We start from the raw sequence: 23,925 nt of genomic DNA on the forward strand, positions 1-23,925 counted from the left end.
CACCCAAAAGCCAAATATCCCTAACTTTTTTTTTTTTTTTTTAACTTGTGAGTATAGGTGTTTGCCAGTGTTACTTATTACTGTTTGGTTGCATTTTTGTTTCTAACCTGACTAAACCGTCTGAATATTCAGGCATTTCGTCAGTTTCCCAGCTCTGTATCTGCCAGCATGTTCATTGATGTCAGGAGCTCTAAAAGCATTTACAGGTTTTGTGTGTACAACAGTACAACCTTACCTTTCTGAAGCACAGCACAAAGTCTCGAAACATATGGCTCAAACAAGATTATGTACAACTTTAAGAAGTGTTTACACAGCAGGTAGCGTGTTTTACGCCTTTGAAGTGAAGCAGTAAATTAAAAGGGGACATTTTTCTTTTGTGTGTCTTTAGGTTGTTCTCTCCGATGAGGGATTTTAGCAAAATGCAAAAGATATACTAGTGGGAGTAGCTGGAGTCTCTCGGCTGCTACAAAGAAAACACTTCACTCTGGAATGACAGGGACATCAAGTGTGCTTATAAAAACAGACATTTAGCTGCATTGGGATTTATTCTTTGTGCATATACTTAAGCATTTCATAAAAAATATACATTCATTTGTGCCCATTGTCTCTTTTTACAAATATATACTGCATAGAATAAAAACAAGTCATAAAGTTTGTCAATGCATAAAAGCAGGTGGTAAAATAGAGAAAAACAACAAATTCATCACATCTTCATGATAGAGACACAGTACATCATGTTGGTTCGAAAGACAAACAAAACGGCATATTGTTCAAGAGGCACCATAGTTGTAAATGAGACTAAATAAATTTAGCACAAACACATTGGCATGATAATAATAGTACAGATTGGTCATAGGATAAACAGTGTTTAAATAGCTGGTGAGGAGTCAAAGTGGTAAAACATGTAACAGTGAATCTATTTTGGTTTAAACCTTTTAAATACAGTCAATTCAGGCTCTTATAAATAACATTTAAACCATGGACGGCATATCTTCCTTCACAGTGTACAAACAGGTCTGTTCCTACAAAGTATCTCTGTGAAATCTCAGCGTTTCACCTCCCGCTGTCGAGCACCTTCAGTGATTGCCTGCTTGAGGTAGTCGAGGAGGATTAGTGTTGAGTGCAAGGCCTCCTAGGATGGTCAAGTTGTTCTTTGTTCTGGATGAGCACCAGGCAGGTAGAGTCAGCTGTAAGCACCGTGTGTTTGGGTTTGTAGAGATACAGATAAAAGCTTCACTTGAGATTGAAGCTAATCTGTGAGGGGTCCGGCCCTGTGGACGGTGGAGTCATCCAAGTCCGAACAGGCCAGGCGTTTGCTCGGAGCTGCAGCACAGAGATTGAGGGATGATGGAAGGAAGGCAAAAGAAAAAATAAAACAACAGATGTCATTCATCGCAATCCAAAACATCAAAGCAAGTTATTTATTTCTACGGTTACATGAATGCATTCCTAATGGAAAGTAAAACCTGAACGATTACCGCTACCTGGTAATGCCAACGTAGTCATGAGTGTGTGTGATAATTGTATTGTGAATTAACACTGGTGTTCAACAGCCATAAATATGTTTTGGACACTAGAATTCTTGGAGGTAAAACAGACACAAAGCCACAGTAAAGTACGCTCCGCTCGCACGCTGCCAAATATCTGTAAGCAGCTTAGCAAAGTGCTACAATTGATTCTGGCTGTGAATCACTGGCACTGATACAGACAGACACACATCCAGAGCAGCGACGGAAAGTTCAGTCAAGTTGAGCTCTGGGTGTTGCGGTGAAATTCATCACGTATTATTATGTCAGCAGCCAGAACTATCCTTCAAATACCTGCTTTGATTGAAAACGATCAAAAGTTGATGTGCGGTAAGAAGAAAAGAAACATTTTGTTGTTTTTTAAATAATAATAATAATAACAAAAAGACATTTATGTGTCAGTAACTGATAAGTGTATTTTTAGATTGCTTATACTGAGGTATTACAACGTCACTAAATACTCACACAGTGTGTCGGACCTCAGCGAGCTGCTGAGGAACGTGCTGGGGTCTTTGATGGAGGAAGAAAGAGCAGCCAGTCTCAGGCTCCTGGACGTGGTGTCCATCTTCTCGTCCTGGAGGACAAGTTTCACAGTGACAAGAATAGATAGTATATATGAGACTGTGATACACACTACACATCAGGAAAAGAAACTTGAGAGCAAACATTTCAATGTATATGAGCGGTGGTCTAGCCAGAGGAAGGCTCGAGCTTTACACGCTGCCACTTGTCGTCTTGAGTTGAGATGACATTCATGACGTGCATAATGTGATGATGAAACGATTCAACGAATTGAATGAACATACATCCGTGACAGATGGACCCAACCAGGCCTGAGCCAAAACCTAATAACTATCCACCCAGTAACTGGTGAGTTGGTGACAGCTTACTGACAATGACATCTCTTGCATGGCTCAATTTCATGTTTAAGAATTTCCTGTGCTCTCTATCCATAAGTGTCAGAGACTCTGTAGGAGTATGATACTATATTTTATATGTTATTGAGCACACAGACGACACCGTCAAATTTACTGCACCATTCATTTAGAGCTGTGGGCTAAATCTGGTCGTCCCCAAAATGATTGTTTAGACGTCCCGACAGCTCCACGGAAAAATGAAACATTCTGTTTGGGAGGTGAGTGATTTGTGGACTGCGGTGCACCTGTGTATGATACAAGCCTCTTTTAGAGACATTTATTTGCTCGTAAACATGCAGGAAAAAGGGTCTTTACTACAGCCAGAGCAGATGCCTCTAAATATTTTGTGATTCTGTTTTCAAGGTCCACCAAGTCACTGCTGTCTCTTGAAGTTGAACTCTTGTGACAGATGTCCTGTAATGTCCAGGACATGCACGGACCCAAAAGTAATCCTGTCTGAACAGAGCTTTGCAAACCGGTGTTTCAGGCAGAGCCTGTTCTGTGTGAGTGCGCGGGCTGTTTGTTGCTGGCGCTGACGACTCTGATCAAGATGGAAGTCTGGTAAAGACATTTCCATCCATCGCTTTTCCTTAAACAAACCCCAAGTGGACTGCAGCTATTAAGATAATGCTACAGCCACTTATCACTCAACATGGGAGTCGTTTGGCAGACCGAGGGGGTAATCTGGCAGATTAAAACCGCTTCAAAAGCGACTGTATGGCTGTTTTGGGGAGGCCGCATACTGCTAATGGCAATCAGCTGTCAGCGATGATGTCTTGATGGCTCCCTTGACTGCTGTGTAACTCTGAAGATGACTGGCAATTAACAGTTCAATTCGGCTTTCCTTTGAGTCTACTATATTTGTGCCACTGCTCGAGTTTGCCCACTCTGTGCATCCACCATGCATTACCAGCATGTGAAACTATTCATTTATTCATACAAGTTGCAAATTAGGTGCGGTGCATGCATTGGCACCAGTGTGGGCGAGCTAGACTCATAAATGGCTCTCAAAGTCTAGGCTATCCTTATCCAAATGGCTGCTGTTTGAACAAAGCAGTGCAATTAGTGACTGAAATAGAAAAGGTGTGGGTTGTTGTTTGAGAGTACAAGCTCTTGAAGGCATTAGAAAGCTCATTTTTATAGCGTAGAGCTGCAACTGTCTGTGTGAGTGTGTGTGTTTGTGTGCGTCATACTCTGTACTCTTGGATTCTGCGTTTGGATTCATCCAGCTGGTGCTGCAGATCCCAGACGATCTCTTTGTATTTGGTGTAACGCTGCTCCACCATCTCCCTCTGCCGCTGTGACTCCTGGAGGAGCAAAATGGAGACTGTGACATTATACACAACAAAACACAAGACACAACAGTCTGCAACCAAGGAAAAGGACAAAAGGCAGAGCACTGTGACGGTCCTAGGTCTGCTGTCAAAGTAGAGGACCACTGATATTATGACATGGATGAATGTGGTGAGGCATTGACCAATAACATGAATGGATGCGTCTAGTAAAATGTGACATATTGTTGTGTATTGTTGGCACCAAAAACAGAAACACAACAGACATCGAGGAACATGGTTGTATGGTACAGGATCCAACAAAATCACATCACATTTTTATTTATTAATTTATTTTCAGTGAACATGAGATGCAAAAATAATCGTATTCAACAACATCTGCAAAAATAATTACCACATCATTTTTTATTTTATTTTTTGCAAATCATTAGTGTGAATGTTTTTCGTGTTTAATTGGACCTGAATAAAGTTGATTAATAAACATTTCAAACAAAGAAATACGAAGAATCCAGCTGAGACTCACCTCTAAATCTTTGAAGTTCTCCATCAGACACTGTTTTTCAGGAATTGACTCCAAGTGGTCCAGAGCTACTCTTGTGTTCTGGAGACACACATGGTAAATCAGATCATAAACAACAATATTAGGTCTTGGTTTGACTCCAAGTCATTTGACTATAGCATTTTGTGCTTAACACAATAAGTAATAATAATAATAATAATAATAATAATAATAATGCACTGGAATTAAAAAGAGAAGCAGGTGCAGGAAGCTGCAGCTCATAGATTCTGTTTTAGTGTAATAATCTTCATTAGAAATGTCCTCTATTATCATTTAACCCTCACAAAATGATTAATTACCATGAAGGTAAACAGGAGGCTCTACACACTACAACACAAGAAGGGCTACATGGAGAATTAAACATGGGTAAATATTTTTGTGCATCATCCCAGTTCTCTTAATTGCCTGTTTTCATCCCGTTTCTTTTCCTCGTTCTTCCTCTCACTTGAAAATGCAGAGAGGATGAAAGAGCAAAGAGAGGTGTGAAAAGCACGGAGGGAATAATCAATGAAACAAAACATTGAGTGGAAATGAAATGTTGTTCCCAGTCAAGGGTCATGTGAGGCAATGATTACTGATGATGGCTGCACAGCTGCACGGCCTGTCTGTGAGCTTCAGCTGCTCTGTAGAGTCCACGGATGCCTTTGTATTTGCACAGATAATGGGATGTACTGCCCAGATAACAAGGCTACACAGCTGACACTGTGTTATTTATGTCTTCCCACATGACAATAAGGGACATGAGTTATTGGGCTGTATATAAAATATATTATGTATTTTAAAATGAACTGAATGAGAACCACTGATATAGATCCACCACAGATGTACAGACGAGAAATGAGAAGGAATTTTGTTCCCTTTAGCATTGTTGTCAAAACAACTTTAGATAGTTACACAACTGTTCAGCGCTAAGTTTTTTGTTTGTGTCTACTGTAGATGCAGCCAATTTTATCCTCTGTAGCTAGGGTAACCAGGGTCTTATATTTTGAGAACACGCACTAAACAGATCAAGTCAACTCACATGTACCATGACCAGGCTCCAGTGACCAGTAGAGTCTACACACAGATTTTTAGACTATACACTGTAGTTTAAGCTTATTTTGGTTAAATGCAATCGCAGATGATTCACAACATTTTCATAGTCATCACAGCAATCAAATGAATTAACCACAGAGTAAGATGATGAAGAGCAATGGTCTTAGCAAAAGGTCTGAATACTGATGTCTTATCCCCAATGTGAGATTTAAGCTTTTGCTTTTTCATAAATTTGCAAAAAAATCTGCTTTCACTTTGTCATTATGGGTATTGAGTGCTGATGGATAAATTTAAATGATTTTAGCATAAGTCTGGAACATGACAAAATAAGGAGAGGTGGTCTGAATACTGATCTGAGCTTAATGACAGACTGGCCGGACTGGAGCTTCACCTCACTGAAAGACGAGAGCGAGAGAAATATATATGTTTTTTTTTAGATACGGTGACATTCCAGCTGTTGGTTGAGGTGATTGTCATGAGACAACCATGCTTACATATAAACAATTAGCTTAGACAGTTAGAGCTGGTAATTATTTAACAGATAATATGGGCAACATGTGAGGAGGTTTGGTTTTACTGGGAACAATCCAGGATTGGGATCATTTCTAGTCAAATATGGATTGTATGACATCAACGGCTGCTGCTGTATGTGCTCCATTAACCATCATCGATGTCACACTGTGTGGTCAATTCAAAGGCTAATTGAGGACTTTTGTTACAACACACTTGGCACATTCTTTGATTAATAAACTACCCCAGCTGCACTCCACTCTATTCATTCCTCCACTGTACGTTTCAACAGCCTTCCCATTCCCATTCAGGTGAAGCATTTAAGCATCAAAAGAACTGGTTGTTACAGGGCGTCACGCTGATTGCTACACTGAATGGCGCCCTGGCATACTGGTTAGGCTGGCTGGATGATCCCCCACCACCCGGGATGTGTGGATGATGGGTCGATGCACCCCGGGGATGCTGTGCTGTTGACTTGATGGTGGTCTGAGGTATTTCCTCTTCTTTCTCACAATGGTTAATTAAAGGTTGAAGTGGTCAAGCATGCCGTATAAGTGATGGATGGACAGTGTGTGTTCGACAGCTTCATTTATTTATTTATTTTCCCGGAGTAAAAAAGGACCTTGGGTCAATATAACCTTTCAGCAATGCTAAGTAATTTCAGGCCTGACATCTTATGGCTGATTAAGGATGTTAGTGGTGGACGCTCATGGTTTGGATGGTGGTGGGGTCAATAATGTATTGTCAGTACAGCTCTTTTCTTAACCCTGTCAGTAAGATGTATGATGACTAACACAGTCATCCACTGTCTTAAAAGGATAGTTCAGCATTTTCGCAAATTGGCCCATTGCCATAATCCCTAGTCCTAGGAATATGTTTGTTACTTTTAATTGTCGGTGCAAGCTATTTTTAGAACAGCAGAGCAGAGCCGCAAACTGCTCAGAGCTACGCTACGGAGGCTAATGGGATTTCTTGGTTTTCCTCATCAAACTCATCAAATACACAATACAACTCCAAAACGCTCTGGTGGACAAGTTGTGACCTGCACATTCACCACGCTATGAGATAATAACAGAATGTTACGAGATAGAGTTGTTTTCGAGGCAAATGCAGAGACTGCTTGCTGAAAAACTGCCCTCGACCGGGGCGTTTTTGCATGAATTTACCTTGAAAACAACTCAGTCTCCTAACGTTTCATTATTATCTCATAGCGTGGTGAATGTGCAGGTCACAACTTGTCCACCAGAGTGTTTTGGAGTTGTTGGATTGTGTATTTGATGAGTTTGATGAGGGAAACTAAGAAATCCCATGAGCCTCTGTAGCGTAGCTCTGAGCAGCTCGCGGCTCGGTTTAGCCGTTCCAAAAATAGCTTGCACCGACAAATAAAGGTAACAAACATACTCCTAAAACTACAGGGATTATAGCAATGGGCCAATTTGCCAAAATGTTGAACTATCCCTTTACTCACAACTGTAATTTCCAGCCCTGTGTTTTGAAAGACCATGTTTGTTTGCATGATAAACCAACATGACAAACTTCAGACACTTCCAATCTAAACCAGAATGTACGCAGTATATACAATTTTCTTATCTCTAGCCATTACTTTGAATAAAGCAAACAAACCTTACCATCTCTAGATCCAAAACACGATCCTGCAAACACACACGAACACAACATTACTTCATATGCATATAAAAGTGACAACCAATGCTGAAGTAAGATTCAAACTCCAAAAATGAGCCAGAAAATGATGCAAGGCTGCGAGGCCAGCTAGCCGTTCAAAACGGTGGATTAGCAGGGAGAAACTCGGAACATGTGTGTGGGAGAAAAGTGACAGAAGAAGAGGAATAGAGTGTTCCAACAAATGGATAACAGGGGAAGGAAATGCAGCGGCTAGGGGAAAGAGTCTGTAGCGCACAACAGCCTTCTTATCACACACACTGACACACACGCACACACAAAGACAAACCGCTCCCGCCGCTCATCCAGCTCCTGACTGATGTTCCCTCTCTAACGATGCATAAGTGATGCTATGCCTCTTATCTGCCACTCAAACGCACACCTGCTCCCCACCCCCCACCCCTCCCTCCACCACACCACCGGCTGCCTCTCTTTCTGCCTGTAATGTGTTGATGGTTTGTAACAAGGGTACTTTCTTTTCATCAGCCCTCCCACTAACTTCTTCTCCTTTTTTCTTTTTTCTTTCTTAAACTCGCCCGCATCCCTCAGTCTATCTGTCTTTCCTCACTACATCTCTCTCTCCTCATCCTTCATAATTAAAAGCTCGGCTGGGTCTGAGAGGGCTGATTAATTGCACACGAGCTCTGGCAGGTGCCATCACGCAGCCACAGATGGAAACCCTGCTATCTAACACGCACGTACACACACTCACACAGGGACAGACACACATTTGGAAAACGATTGCTTAGCTGACATTTTAGAGTGTGTGTGTGTGTGTGTCAGACGTTGTTTAATGGTGAGTAAAGGGCCGGTAGGGTGCTGGGGGCCGGTCCACCACAGACTAGGTGAGCTGGTGGCCTGCCAAGTGTAGATGCTGCAGCACTGAAAGACACAGACGAGGCCTCTGGTGGCTTTTAAACTCCAAGGCCTTGTGTCTGCAGTAATTAGCTACTTGTTCAAGCAAGGCTGCAAGGAGTCTGTCAGGCCCACGGCTGTGTACTAATGTTTGTAGCTTTGCATCACAGGACTCAGATGACTGAAGCCCAGCAGTTGCTCAAAATCAACTCGAGTGATATGCAAAAAAAAAAAAAGAAGAAGGAATCTGAAGCCAAAATGGTGCATAAACAAAAACAGCACAAGCTGTCTCTTTTTGGCAACATACAGCTGAAACCGGGCCAGCTACTGTAGATAATAAAATCGCATAGCTAGAGTGCAGGTTAATGGATGCAAACAGATATGGATTAATAAAGACATTATGCCAACCTGAAGGCTCCTCATTTCTTCCTCCTTCCTGCGACTCCTCTCCAACAGCTCTGAAATGAGCAAAGTGTGTTAGACAACAATTTGTTGTTGATGAATTGAGTTGAGAAGCACCAGAGACTTCTAATCCCAGTCTGAAAGTAATGATAGCTGGGTAAGAACATGCATATTGCATAATGTTAAATGGTCAGTACCAAATTATACATTTTGATCCTCGATTTATATTTTGACAATATGCTCACTTATATAACGTCTGTAGAAACCACACGAGCCTCATCATCAGTTAAGATTTTTCTGACAAGCACTTATGATAAATATGAATATAAATATCGTACCATCAACAGCTGTGTTTTTTCAAGAGTGCATTTACTCAACCTGTCATTCAAAATAAATGAAAATATTATGAGGGATTTACATTTCCTTTTTCACGCAGAGCTTTGCAATTACAGCACCCCTGACATCTGAAACTATTAGGACAGAGTACAACAGCACAACAACAACAATTAGTTTTTCATCAATAACTTGTGGAAAAGTAGGGCACAGACATTTAACCTGCCTGCACACCAGCTAAGATTATTCTTTTATAGTCGTTTAAATGTGTTTTGGTCATATGATAAATGCTGCGCATCTCAATGTTTGACCCGTCAGCACAGTTTTCCGCCAGACAGGTGAAGGAAAGTTTATTTGTTTGCAGTAACAAATTGTTTTTAATTACAATTACTGGTTGTTTGTTTAATGAGATGTTGTTTTAGAGCAATAACTCTGAATTCATTTAGCAAAAGAGTTTAATTAAGCAAATGTCACAATATTTACCCAATTTTACTCAGCTTGGTATAAAACCGAGCAGTTTTTTTTACCAAGTGTGTGCATCTGTTTTAATGGAATGGTAGCAACACACTATTGGAATAATGAAAACAATGACAATATTCAGTATCTTTTTATCTAAATTAATTTAGTGAAATATCTTAATGAAGTACTTTCTCTGATGAAGAACAACTTCATAATTGTGCTGCCTATGTGCTTGGGATTTAGTCTCTTGTTTTAATTGGCTTCAAATGTGACTTAGGCCAACGAGTTTAACATCAAACATATCACAATATGAGACACTCTCTACTGACACATGTACCCACTAATGACATGATCTCATTTTCAGAAGGCATCACAGTCCACCAGTAGAGTACCTGTAAGAGTGTAGTCACTTAAAATACTGGTACATTTCCCTTGCACTCTGTCTCCTGAAGTTTAAAATCCAGTCACCTGTGGATGCCTGACTTTCCTCCTCCTCCTCCACCTGACATGTAAACAAATATCTTACAACAAAGGTCAACCCTTGACAGAAACACTTGAAAAAGCAAAACACAATTTCCGTCTATGGGCTAAACCCACAGTGTCTGTCTCAAAGCTCTGCTTGTAGCGCGCCTGTTAAAATGTACCTTCAAGTCAGCAGAGGAGACGGTAGCGTTAGTCTGCTGCTGTCAATCTGCCGCTGCTCTGACTCACCCAATCACATCACACCTACTGTGGTAGGCCCTGTAATACTAGAACTTATTATCGGCACATGCAGTGTAGACTTGTCTAAAGGAGAAAGGCCCATGGAGAGCGCTGCACAAGTCAAGTAGACAACCTGCACTTTAATCTGACACCAGTATTCACTGAGACAATTTCAGCAGGTCACACAGGGTTCTGCAAACTGCAGGCATTAACAGCAAATCTACTGAGATAAGGACAAAAGTCTGTGAAAAAATACATCTCATAAGAATATAATTCCCAGTTTGATAATATAATACAACAGAACTGAGTAAACAGCTGTGATAAGGAAGGGTGAACTTATTTGCTACACTGCATTGCTGAGTGGATTTGTTCAAAGTGCATCGTGTCATCACTGCTCATCGGAGTGCATGTGCTCAGGCATGGCAGGGATTTGTAAGTGTTGTGTTGCAGTAACACAACAACAGAATCACTGAGCAGCCACTTTACTGAGGAGCCATATTCAAAACACAGGCGATAAAATCTTAATTCCTGCACCTTCAACACAAACAAGCAGATCTGGGAGCTGTCGTGACACGCAGCTTATTCTTAGGTCTAATTACTGAGGAGACCATATCAGTGTGTCTGCCTGCAGAGAAGACAGGCAATGCTGTCAAATGGCTGATTGAGTCAAAAGACAGAGTGAACTGTGTTCTGGGGGTGAGGCTGTGTCATCAGATTGCTTATCTTTATGGTGTGATGTCTCACTTCTATAGCAAAACACAGTAATATAAATGGAGAATTGTTTGTCTCTCTCTCTATTCTCAGACTATGACAACCTCTATGGTCTCAGTGTGTCTTTTAACTTTCGTTCTCTGCCTTAATGGAACACAAATTAGACCCATTTCCTTGTATTGTTCAGCCCAAGAGCCGAAAACAAGTTGTTCTTCCTCCGGCTTACGGCTCATTAAAAGAAATTCAGTCAGAAAAGCGACTTTGGACAAGAAAAATAAGCCAATTTTCCACAGAAGTCTCAAAGTTCACACACATTAAGATGCTTTTTTGAACATTTGTAATCATAAACAGACCGACCCGTGTGCATCCTTCTCAATGTACAGACACAGACGGCCATTTTCAGCAGCATCCTAAAAAAAAATACTAACAAAAACACTTCTGTTATATAAAGCCATTGAATTAGTAACTGCTCTTAATGAAGGTGTGATTAAATGGAAATGAGAGAGGAAGAAAACAGGAAGTCAGCATATGGACTCTGCTGTATTCATGAAAAGAAATGGTCAAAGAACGACTGCATTTTCATTAAAAGCTTGCTATAGTAAATATTCATAAATTCAAATGTGGACGACCAAAGGGTTTCTTGTCCAGTGCTTTTCTGGTGCCGTATTAGCTGCCTAATAAAGAACACAGAGCCAGATTAGTCTCACACTGACGCTGTTCTGTGACAAATTTTATATAGCAGGGTGGCGTGACTCACTGGTATTCTTTGATGACGACAGTAAGACGGTTTGAGCCATGAAGAATACGAAAATAAAAACACCACACACGCACTGCATTCTCACATGCCTCCTAATTGCGTGCGAAATGAAAATGAATTGTTTTCTAATTAAATACTGTTTGTGTGTACTGTGTACCTTTCTTTTCAGTGCTGAGGGAGTGCAGCAGCTTCTCCTGCTGGTCCAGGCGCTGCAGGAGAGCAGCCTGCTCCGAGTCGCGGCTCTGCCTGAGGGCCCTCAACTGATCCCGGGTTTGCTGATGCTGCTTCCTCAGGCGCTGTTCTCTTGTGTCGCGCTCCCGCACCTCCTCACACAGCCAGCGCACCTTCGTCTGGTTGGTTCAATACATATACAGGGGCATCTCAATGAATTAGAATATCATGGAAAAGTTCATTTATTTCAATAGTTCAATTCAAAAAGTGAAACTTATACATGATATAGATCCTACACACACACTGAAGTATTTTATGTCTTTATTTCGTTAAATTGTAATTATTTTGGCTTACATTTAATGAAAACCCCAAATTCAGTATGTCAAAAAATTACATCAGACCAATTAAAAAAATTAATGTTAATACAGAATGGGCTTTATGCACAACTCCACTACTTCCTGAACTTAAACAAGCTCCTTTATTTCCTGTCTTACATTATTGGACAAACTGATTAATCCAGGTGTGTCTGAGTAGTCAAAATGGTCAGACACACCTGGATTAATCAGTTTGTCCAAATGTAAGACAGGAAATAAAGGAGCTTGTTTAAGTTCAGGAAGTAGTGGAGTTGTGCATAAAGCCTATTGTTGGTCTTCTGGAAAGTATGTCCATTTATATGCACTCAATATTTGGTTGGGGCTCCTTTTGCTTCAATAACTGCATCATTTCGGCGTGGCATGGAGGCAACAGCCTGTGGCACTGCTGAGGTGTTATGGAAGCCCAGGTTGCTTTGATAGTGGCCTCCAGCTCATCTGCATTTTTGGGTCTAGTGTTTCTCATCTGCCTCCTCACAATACCCCATAGATTCTCTATGGGCTTGAGGTACAGTATATCGTCAGCCCAGAATGTATTTTTACGGAGGTGGAGTTGGGTGGGTTTGGATGGGTTCTTATATTCAAAGGTTGCAATGGAGACATTAAGAGATGTAGCACATTGGGAAGGGGAAGTGGCTGATTTAAGTCCACCTCAGGGCCCGCATCCCAGTCCCATCTGATAATAAAATGATTTTCCTCCTATATAGTGCTCCCATTGGTTTTCTCAAGCAGAAGACTGCACACTAATCAATGCAAAAGACTTCACATAGGAACTTAATTAAGTCCCCTGTCAGATAAAAGAGTATCACAAGGGAATGCTGTTTTCCCTTTAAAGTAAAATCCTCTCATAAAAAAAATTAATTCCTCTCCTATTTAAAGTCTTCAGAGCTACTAGTTCTGGACTGTCTTCAAATCCCTGCTTAAATGTCCGCACGACACAAAGTCAATTGGTATTCTGTCTTTCTGATGTTGACCGTAGAGTTAACCTCAAGTTCGGACAAGAGGCTGGACAAAATGAGTGTGATAGATGCTCAGAGGAAACACAGGGGCCCAGAAAGACAAATTAATATGAAAAACACTGTCAATACAACAGCGGGTATAAATCAATTTACAATGTTTCATATAACAGATTGTTTCAGCCAAGAAAAATTATTGGTTAAATTGGTTTTTCTAACTGTGCTTTGTACGCCTGTAAATTATGCCTAGATTTTACTACCATAAAAACTCCTAACAAGGGAGCTAATTATCGCTCTTGTTCTCCAGTGTTTTATTTTTGTAAATGCACAGTAGTCCGAAAGCATTTCTGACAGGAGATATACATTACAGTGATAAACACTAGGAATTGTGCAAACACGTTTTAACTCAGTATCATGCATCACTGCTACGGCTGTAATTACATGTAACAGTGCAACACTGCGCTCAACAAATGGGGACGGCTCTCTCTTTCAGAGCCAGGTGCTATAACCTCTTATGATTATCATGGAAAGACATTCTGTCAAAAATCACAGTTTCATTGTGATCACTGCTTGCTGACTCTCATCACACATCAGAGTGCTCAAAGTGGTTTCCTCGACAACGAGTTCGAAAAATCTGACTCGTTACAGCGTGAACGATTAATTAAAGTTCACAAAAACCAAATCATTGATTATATATACACCGTATGCTGCTTTCTTTCATTCGATAATCTTCTATATGGCTTGAATGAGCATGGTGGTCATGGTAAAACAGTTTCAACAATTGATTATGTGGAGAGATCTCTCGTACAGAAGGCAGCGTTTTATTGCATGTAATGATCATACCTTTGTCTCGGCTAGCCAGCGATGAGGGTCTTTTACTAATCCGGGTTTCTGTGAGATCGCCTGTTAAAACAGAACAGAGAGAGTTGAATGCAAATGTGAGCTTTCCTGCATTTGAAGCATGCTATGCAAATTCCAGCACTTCAAATGGTCTGCACTGCAGAGGAGAGAAGTTGTAATTATTTTCTTTTGGACGTGAGCTGTCTAAACAGAAACAAAAGTATTATGAGACATTGTGGGAGAAGAAGCAAAAATAGAACTAAAAAATGTGGATGGACAAACAACTAGATAACAATCAAAAGAACAGCCTGCTGTTAAACCCTGAACTTTTGTGAAGAAACTCTTCTGCCGATTTAAATTGGCATGCGTATGTGTTAAACTATACACACAATGGTGCACACACGCACCTGCACCTGAGGTTGTGTAAAAATGAGCTCAGGGAGTAGGTTCCATCCATCCCAGACAAGCTTGTCAGCATCAACAATACAGACTATTCTAACTCCTAATGACTGCTGACACACACACATACACACCCTCTAACACCTAAGAAAAAAGACACTCGCAGATAAACAGTCACACAACTAGATGACGCTCAGTGGAGGGCACAACCCTGATGTGTTGTTCAAGCTGCTGTGATGTTCAAGCGCCACATGTGGAGCTTTCACCAAGAGTTAACAATCTCTGAGCAAATACATCCAAGTTACAGTGAGCCGAGGCAAGACATGTAACTTATAATAAAATAATCTACTTCACAAAGCTCATGGAGCATGGATTCTTTAATATGATTTGTTGTTTACCCAGCATTAACAATTTTACAATTCATAGAGGCAAATAATTGTTTGTGTGCTTAATGTTTCCTTCTGCACTGTTTAATGTGCTTACTACTTACTGTAAGTCATTCAGTAAATTGTTCATACAATTTAAATATTTACTAATCGAGCATTACACAAATTTTTGTACCTTTGTACTTTATATTTTACATACTTAGTAAAGAGTTTTAGACTTGAATCTCCACAGAGTTTCACACTGTTCTGTGGCTATTAGAGCTGGACTTTAACCAGTCCACTGCACCAAGTTTTGAAATAAATGGAAATCCAGGTTATCTTATTTCCCCCAATTAGAGCAGACAGTGATAGTGCTGAGATAAAGTGAGCGCATGGAGAAATACGTGACATGCAACAAAGGATATTGTGGTTGTACATTATGCATCTTAACCAATGGGCCTCCACCACACCATGAAGTCTCTCTTTTATCAGGACAAAGCTCTCCCGCATCTCTCTGTTGTCTGATTCTGCCAATTATGGAGGTTTGTCTTTGTTCTCAAACAGAACTAGACTGTGTATACACAGTCAGTCCAAAAACCGCCCTGTGTTATAACAATGACAAGGGCTATGTTGGTGGGGCTATGTTGCTGCAGGTACCACTAACCTGTAATAGGATGCATGAGGTTAAGTAAAGCTCACTGTAACTTGAAATGTCTATACAAAGTTTCATTGCAGCTATCAAGACATTTCACTCAAAATTACAAATGTCAACCTCATTATGGAAACAGAGGCCAAACTAGGAGACCACTAAAACTCATTACAATTCATCATATGGGAATGTTTACAAAATGTTGGACCAATCCATCAAGTAGATGTTGAGATATTTTCACAGAGACAACGAAAGCTCTGCCCTGCTGGTGGCATTGCAAGAAGTCAGGGGATCACTGGAAATGACAGAAAAATACTTCCACAGCGGGATTCATTGTCTGGGCACAACGGATATTTGCACCAAATTTCATGACAACCCATCAAATAGATTGAGATATGTCAGTCCGAACCAAAGAGGTGGAACAACTAACTGACACTGTCATCCCTAGAGCCACGCCACCAGCATGGCAAAACATTTTTCAAATGTTGACATGAATCTCTTTTGACATTACATACCTATTAAAAAGAAGTACTACACATTGACTCTTTGCCCTGTGATCAACCTTTTCAAAAGGATTTTGTGCAAATCTTGTCATAAGGAAACCGCATGCCTCTCTGCATGACACACAGCCAGAGAAAAAACATACCTCCCCTCCTGCTACACTGGTAAAAAGACATGACATATTCACACACGGCCACGTACAAAGACAACAAAACAGTAGAAACCTGTGGCATATTTTAATGCATAATCAACTGAGATGGGAAGGCACACGGCAGGATTTTCTTTTGACCCCTTTCTGTCCCATGCCACGGCAGACAACACCGTCAAGGCACACAGCACTTTTCAACCTGTCACTCAAATCCAGATCCAAGCAAAACAAATTTCCCAAGTTGTTGCCACTGCAGCTCAAAGTACGGCGAACGGAGCGCTGCTGTGCAGAGGTCCTCGTCTCTGGGAGTGTACAACCGCATGAGTGTGTGACTGCGTGGGAGGATGAAACGCGACGGTACGCTTCTCGCTTTTCTCCCTCTTTACTCTTTCCTGAACCATCAAAGGCAGGGTTGGCGTGCTGGCAGACAAAAAGGAGGTGAAACTGCTGAAAAACTGAACAAGTAGGCTGGGAGTTGAAAGAGTTGTCTGTGGGGCTGAAGTGAAAGAAAATGCCACTATTTTGTCAGCAGCGCCGCCGTGGAATCCAAGTGTCTGCCACTGCTAATTTAAATGTGGGACTGCGTGGTGTGTATGTCTCTTTCCGAACGCGAGTAAATCTTTGGTTACAGTTTGTTTGTTTCACCCCCCTGCTGAGAGAATGGTAAAGATAGCAAAGTTTAGAGAAAGGAAGAAAAAGCAGAGGTGTTTGACAGTTCTAACCGCAAGTGGAAAGGACACAGGAGGATATTTTATAGATATCTCCACTGGGGCATTTCTCTTCATCAAATGGTTTAAAGTGAAAGGAAGCAGGAAAGTCAGTGGAGAAACAACATTAAATGACAAATGTCCCAGTCTGGGCTTAAATACAGAGCTCTGCTGTTACATTGTGTGCACTCACTTGAGTCAACTGTGCTCAGAAGAGGAAAAAGATCCTGGGCGACAAAACTATCTCGATTTGGGATCGGGATCAATTTTTGATCGATTTCGATTATTGGCTATATTTCCTCGATATCACATGGCAGTAAAAACCAGCCTGTCATTCTGCTGTCTACTCCGCCTCCTGTCGTGAGTGTGTATAGTTTGTTTGAGCTGCAGCAGCTAAAGCTAAAGGAAAGCAGGATAAAGTGAAAGTTATAAATGAAGGAGGAAATTAGTAGAAGTGGAGCCGATGGCAACTTAAGCGATGGCGACATGTGGAGTGGTCAGTTCTCCTGTCTCGGGTCGTCATGTGTAAAGAAGCCTGGCAGTGTGGAGTCAGAGCGACCTGATTATATGACGGTAAGAAAGTGGAGGAGAAAAGTCCGAGTGTGAAAACACTGAGCTGCTCCTGACGTTTACTCTGCGGTGACACGTCTCGTTGGCTCATCTACGGCGTGAAGAATGCTAAGGCTAAGAACAGTTCCACCCCTCATGAACATTAAAGTGAACTCACGTCGCCCTCCCAAACTGAACACGTTCTCTGTTTTCTTCAGGATTCAGTGAGAACGCTCATTGAACTGGCAGCATGAGCAAAAAATACATATTGCGAAATATCGAGAATCGATCAATATGGAAAAATATATCATGACAAATCTTTTTGCAATATCGCCCACACAGGATTGGAAGTATATCACAGGTGAGAGTCCCATCAGGTCAAGGGGTTATGTTGATAATTCACTGAAAAGCTGATAAGTCTTTTGGTTTGTTACTATCAAAACAGTTTCTCTCATTCAAGATCTTCCTTAGCAACTGATTTACCAAGATAAAGTAAAGTCTGACAGTGTACTACTGTTTTTTTCCTCATTAACTTTCAATCGCCACTACACTGTCCTACAATGTCTTGCATTAATGCCTCCAAAGAGAAGAAAGGAAAGAGTATCACAAGGTAACTGAAACCTAATACACCCCTTAACTGTTAATGATTCCCCTCATTAGGCCAATCACTAGTGAGTTTGACTTCTTCTCAACATGACAGATTACAGATGAGGAGAGGCGTTGGCTCGCATGTCTGGCTGTTGCACTGCTGGAGCCGACTGGGAAATCTATAAGAGCAGATAAGAGCTGCCGGGGTTCATTAGCCTGGAGCAGCAGAGGAAGCAGCTTGGAGCAAGTTGGGGAGAGTGGACGTTGTGTACAATGTGTTTATTAGTGTATGAACATGTGGCTATTTCCAATAGGCAACATGCTTCAAACTGTCAAGTAGGCTCTGTGGAAGCTTTATTGAGCAGAACAGGAATTTCATTATGAACTGTATTTAATCAGGTAGACTTAATAAGATTGAGAGCTGTTTCTCATAACCAGACGACCACACAAACAGGCAGCATACAAAAATACTGGAAAAATCAGGGCTACAATTATGTAGAGTGAACTTTGTTTAAAAGGATTTACATTTACAGGTGGCTTAACAAGACCACATAGCGTTACATTTCTCATACTAGTGGGTATGAGAGAGCAGTAATTCTGCCCATTTATATAAGCAGAAACACAAAAAACATGTTTTTTATAAACATAACGTTCATAATGTTCTTTTTAAAAATGTGTCTCTGCAATAAGAAATGATTGTATCCATCTGATTTTCCCTTCTTCAACAATTTAATCTTCACTCTATTAGAAGAACAAAGAACCTAACCCTCTGAAGACAAAAATAATATTTTTAATCAATAGAAGCCTCCAGCTGATGCAGCCTTCATCCTGGCACACAGTACCATATGTATGTGTAAGATAAGCGTTGCTTGATGAGAGTGAAAGCATGTGTGTGCACTGATCAATGCTGTATAGAATGTGTGTGCGTAGACTTAAACTCTTAACGTTCCTTAGCCAAGACCCACTGGTTAAGCTCAGAATGAACCAACATAAAGCTCAAATTAACACAATGAGACTACTTTGGAAAGCTGACCTTTCTGACCTGACCTGAACTGAAGATGAAGATGTAGTTAGTTTTAAGGCGTTGGTAAACCACTACAACAGCAAGTTAATATTAGAGCAGTATCTGACAACTCTAGTCAATGCTTATGTTTGCTGTGCCTGCTGGTGGTGTAAAGAGGCAACTGTTTGCTAACATGTCGATTAACACTGACTAGTGGTATTACCAGGACTCTGAGCTTGTTTTGCAGCTTTACTGCCTTATAGAGGTCAAACTCTGTTAAATACAGCTTTAAAACAAAAAAAAAGGTAGGACAAAATATAATGTAAGTTAAATACCTGCAGTTTGTCTTCACCATTCCTCGCCAGGCTGCGGCAGGCGGCGTCTAGCTCCTCACCCATGGAGCTAAGGATCGCCTCTTGCTCTGCTTCCATCCGCAACACTCTCTCCTCCAGCTCTGACTCCAAAGCATGTCTCCGATCGCCTGACCTGACCTGAGAGCAGAAGACAGCTGAGTGGGGTATAGTGGATGCAAATAAGCTACTGCTTTCTAGTTTTTTTTCTCCATCATTTGAATTTTATAAACCAGTATGAAAAAACATGAATTCACAGGCGATTTTCTGTGGATAACCACATTAAAACAAAATAGCCAATTCAGTAGCTTCTCACACAAACAGATGTAGGTAAGTTTCATTCTCTGGTCAGCATTGTCAACAGTTCAGGATCTCTACCAGGACACAGTCGATCGATATGTCCGCGGCAGAGGAACCAACTGATCAGCGGTGCCCAGGGACCGTGAATCATTATCTTGTCCCTGGGACAATAAACCATCCATGTTACATTAATAAGTGCCCCTTTTTTTCCTCCATTCACCTGATTTCAAATCAATACATGGATTCCCCCAAAGAGCCCCACAAAACTTATCAGGGGGCTGTCAGAGAGGTGAATAGAGATTCAATACTTCATCTGCTGCTGTTAAACACCCAAGGACGTATTGATAAAGGCCCTTTAAAAATAGTGCTGACTTGGCACCACTTACCCTTTCAAACCACGCTTAGGTTTATATGATCACATGACCTTATCAGATATTCTACATCGTAATGTAAGGGTGGGAGCAATGTCCTGGTAATGACATCGGATACTTCATATTTATTGGAATTATTTTCATGTCATTTGATATTAGTCACTGGATTTCAAAAGCAAAGCAAAGGAAGCAGGACTTACTTTGTCATCCAGTTCCTGTTTGAGTAGATGGCACTTTCTCTGGAGAAGAGCATGTGCATTTTCTTTGGTGCTCAGCTGCGCTGCCAGCTTATCACACTCATCCTTCATCCTGTCCAACTTGATGCGCAGCACCCCACACAGCTCTTTGTCTGACACTGCATCTGCCTAGTAGAGTGGATATGTTAAAGGCCATGATACACAGGCAATAACTCAAAAAATATCTACTTCTAGCAGGTTGCAGTTTGTTTTTTTTATGAGATTTCCTTGATTAAGCACAACAATATGGTGGGAATAGGAGTAAAAAGCACAAATAAGTTTTCAAAGTTGTGTTTTGTGGATCGCACAGATGGTACGCCTAATTTGCCAATGTACCCTAACACCTTGTAAAAGGTCTTGGTCTGACTTGACATTCTGCAGCTCTACACAGAGGACACCATGTAATGGGTCAGGAGGATGGGTAAATACCACTGCCGAGCCTCTGAAATCATTGTCAGTGTCCTTGGTGCATGTCTCAGCCTCGCAAAGGAAAAATCCAGCTCAGACATTAAAGCTTTCTATCTGCACTGATCACATTATCACCCAGCTCAAGATACAGTAAAGTGGAATGAACAACAATGACTGAGTACTAGCAGTGTCGGGAGTGACACAAACAAAGACAAAAAATGGAAAAACAGAGCTGCTTGGAGTGAGGAGAGAGAAAAAAACTGATGGAAAATGCAAAATTAGAACTGGAGGGAGGCAGTAAGAGAGGGATTAAGACAGAGAGAGATGGTGGGAGGGGAGACAGAGTGAGGGAGAAATCAAGAGTGAGAGGACAAGGACAAGGAAATAAGAATATTTTAAGGTTTCCCTGACAGTTGACTGTATCAAAATTGTAATATAGGCTTCTGGCTATGCTCTATGAATATTGGGTGGGCTTCTTAGGGACATCTGCAGCAGCCCAAGGCTAGTACTTAAAAACACTCTAGCAAACGCCCTTGTCCTTACTGCACTTGGAAATGACACCATTACAATGAGCTATGTCAGATATTAATACCATTCAGCGCAGCTAATGGGCTAAACTCAGCCATATCAGAGAAGACCATGCCCCTTAAGAAACAATGTACCCACGAGGACTCATCATGGGGGTGGGGTGATGCTGGAGTAAATCAAGGAGTCCCCTATCTCTCTAACACTGCCTTGATGAGACTTCTGAGGTCTGATATCAGGGTTTTTAAATATTCACGCTCGGAGCTGTGGAATGGCCGTGAGGATCCACGGGACACCACACTCCATTAAGAGCTCAGCTATCCTCGCTTCACCCACACTCAGAGGACAGAGCCCTGGCCAATGAGGGAAATTACTCTAAATGAGATTTTTGTCTGTGTCTCGTTGAGTCGGAAATTTGCCAGATGTTTAGTGGCTGAGGCATGTTACCCTGTTGCTGAATTTGTAGTGCGTGCCAATGATACTAAATGTCAATTAGAGTGTGGCACTCTGTGATCCATGCCTAGGTGTGCAGAAAAGAAATCCCTTTGGTCGGCTTATGACCTTGACATCTCAAAAGACAAATTAAGAGTGTGTGGAACACGTTATCTGATCTTATCTGCTACATTATGCATAGCTCTGCACTGCTTTTTAAGAGGGGCCTTTAGGTGAGTTTAAAACATTTTAGAGATACTCTTACTCACTTTCTTGCCAAAGGTTAGATGTAAATATTGATACTAGTGCCATGTTTGAATGCTAAATATGTAGCTAAAGCCAGCAGCTAGTATTCTTTGCTTGACCAAAAGACTGCAGTCAGCTCTCAGCCTGGCTCTGGTCCCACTTAACAGCACCGCTAAAACTCACTAATTAACCAGTTATATCTGACTTATACAAAAATCAAACTGAGTAAATACAGCAATTTGTGTTTTCTGGGACCAGCTTCCAGGCAACCAGTAGCCTCATGGAAATCACTGCTACCACATTTTGTTGGCTTGTTACAGTCCCAGTCTAGCTGTTCCCAGTCTTTATGCTAAGCTAAGATAACCGGCTGCTGGCTCTAGCTCCACATTTAGAAGAAAATGAGCGGATTTTTTTTTTAACCGTTCCTTTGACTGCGCATTTATTTGACTGGAAAGACATTTTGTTAAAAAAAAAAAACAGGACCTACATTAACGTCCTTCAGAAGTGCCTGCAATTCATCTCGCTCCTTACGGTAGAGATGAAGTGCTTCCTGCACTTCACGCTCCTTCTTCATCCTGCTGTCCTCCATTGTTGCCTTCATGTTGTCCAGTTCCTTCTGATGCACCTCTCTCTCCAGCTTCAGCTGTTGCCCCAGCGCCGTCCGCTCCTCCTGCACCACTGTCAGCTTAGCCTGCAGGTCTGAGGCACCCCTCTGAAGCTCCTTCCTGGAGCTTTCCTCCTCAACTAACTGCTGAGCTAGCTGGGCACGGGCTGAGGTCATCTGCTTCAGGGCGGCCTGGAGCTCAGCCTGTGCGTCCTGGTCTCTGTGACAACGGCGGGCTTGGCTGTCGGCTCGTTCCTCCAGCCTCTGGTTCTCTTCCCTTAGTCTTGCTTGGATGGCCGCCTGACGCTGAATCTCTCCCTCCAGGGCAGCCGAGGCCTCTCTTACCTGGGGTAAGGAACGCTATTAGGATCATATCAAAGCTTTTTAATGACTCTTGAGCTAAGTTTGTGTTGCACAGTATTTAAATAATATATAATTTAATAGCAGCTCACTCTGAGCAAGACAAATTAATCTATGAATTTCAGCCATGCCTGTGGTTAGGCTGGGAACGTGCTTGGAACCAGCAAGCACTTTAAAAAAGTAGATTTGATATATGTTCTGGCTAACAGCACAACTTCAATGCGTGTGCTACTTTCAAACAAATGTCATAATTACATAACATCCAAACAGCAAAACTATTTGATTCAACCTGCCACAAATAAAGTATAATTATTATTAACCTCTAATTGATGTCATGTATGTAGTGTAGTGTTGTTGTTATTGTTGTCTTATTATTGTGATGGTATTGTCACTGTTATTTTTAATCATGTGAAACTGCATTGCTATATTTCCAATGTTTTTTAATGTTGTGAAATCTTGTTGTTGTCATTGAAGATGTAGTTTTGTGTTTGTCTTAACAGATATGTTCTCTGTTTCCTGCCCAGGGACCACAGATGAAATTTGGCACAAGCTAATTCTGGTACGGCTGAGAGCCGTGCACTGTCCCTGTTTAAATAAACAAATAAATGAATAAACATAAATAATTTTGAAGAGCTGAGGTAAACTGGTTTTGAATGAATGAACTGGAAAAATAAATTAAAATTAAGGTCTTTAAAAATCACTGGAAACGCATTGTTCAGTAAAAACCTGAGCCACAGTCTGTGGTCCTGTAGATGAAAAAGATTTCTTGCTTTTTTTGCATCCCTAGTGATCTGAAAGAGAGATTCTATTTCTAGATGTTCAACCCCACACCTCCCGGATTTCCTGCTCCAGTGACAACTGGCGCTGGCGGGTCTCGGACAGCTCCACGTCCTTGCGGTGGAGCTCTTCCTCGCGCTGGGCCAAACGACCTAGGATTTCGGCGAGCTCCCTGCGGGCTGCCTCAGTCTGCTGGCTCAGCGCCTTCAACTGGGCCTGAGAGCTCTCCTTTTCCCTGGCTGCCTGGAGGGAGAAACAGAGAGCACAAGAGTGGGGGGGGGGGGGGAGAAGGGAAATGAAGAATGACAAATGAAGAGGAGGAGGAAGATGG

At 41.5% G+C, this 23,925-nt stretch overlaps 1 protein-coding gene across 2 annotated transcripts in view; it reads right to left on the reverse strand.

Moving 5' to 3' along the window:
* Window positions 1-526: 526 nt before the first annotated feature.
* The window catches only part of cep128 (centrosomal protein 128), a 36,985-nt gene continuing 13,586 nt past the window's right edge, over window positions 527-23,925 (reverse strand). For both annotated transcript variants that reach the window (XM_085771765.1, XM_085771766.1), the window contains exons 14-25: window positions 23,649-23,837; window positions 22,341-22,802; window positions 20,207-20,371; window positions 19,321-19,476; window positions 14,080-14,139; window positions 11,896-12,088; window positions 8,783-8,832; window positions 7,468-7,491; window positions 4,259-4,336; window positions 3,637-3,750; window positions 1,992-2,100; window positions 527-1,323 (exon numbers count right to left, since the gene is read on the reverse strand). In XM_085771765.1, the coding sequence (XP_085627891.1) occupies window positions 1,250-1,323; window positions 1,992-2,100; window positions 3,637-3,750; window positions 4,259-4,336; window positions 7,468-7,491; window positions 8,783-8,832; window positions 11,896-12,088; window positions 14,080-14,139; window positions 19,321-19,476; window positions 20,207-20,371; window positions 22,341-22,802; window positions 23,649-23,837 (1,674 nt within the window). In that variant the 3' untranslated portion in view covers window positions 527-1,249. The remainder of the gene's footprint in view (window positions 1,324-1,991; window positions 2,101-3,636; window positions 3,751-4,258; window positions 4,337-7,467; window positions 7,492-8,782; window positions 8,833-11,895; window positions 12,089-14,079; window positions 14,140-19,320; window positions 19,477-20,206; window positions 20,372-22,340; window positions 22,803-23,648; window positions 23,838-23,925) is intronic.

The sequence above is a fragment of the Trachurus japonicus genome, chromosome 24 (genome assembly GCF_045865225.1).
Source record: "Trachurus japonicus isolate A0001 chromosome 24, Traja_1.0".
Classification (NCBI taxonomy): Eukaryota; Metazoa; Chordata; class Actinopteri; order Carangiformes; family Carangidae; genus Trachurus; species Trachurus japonicus.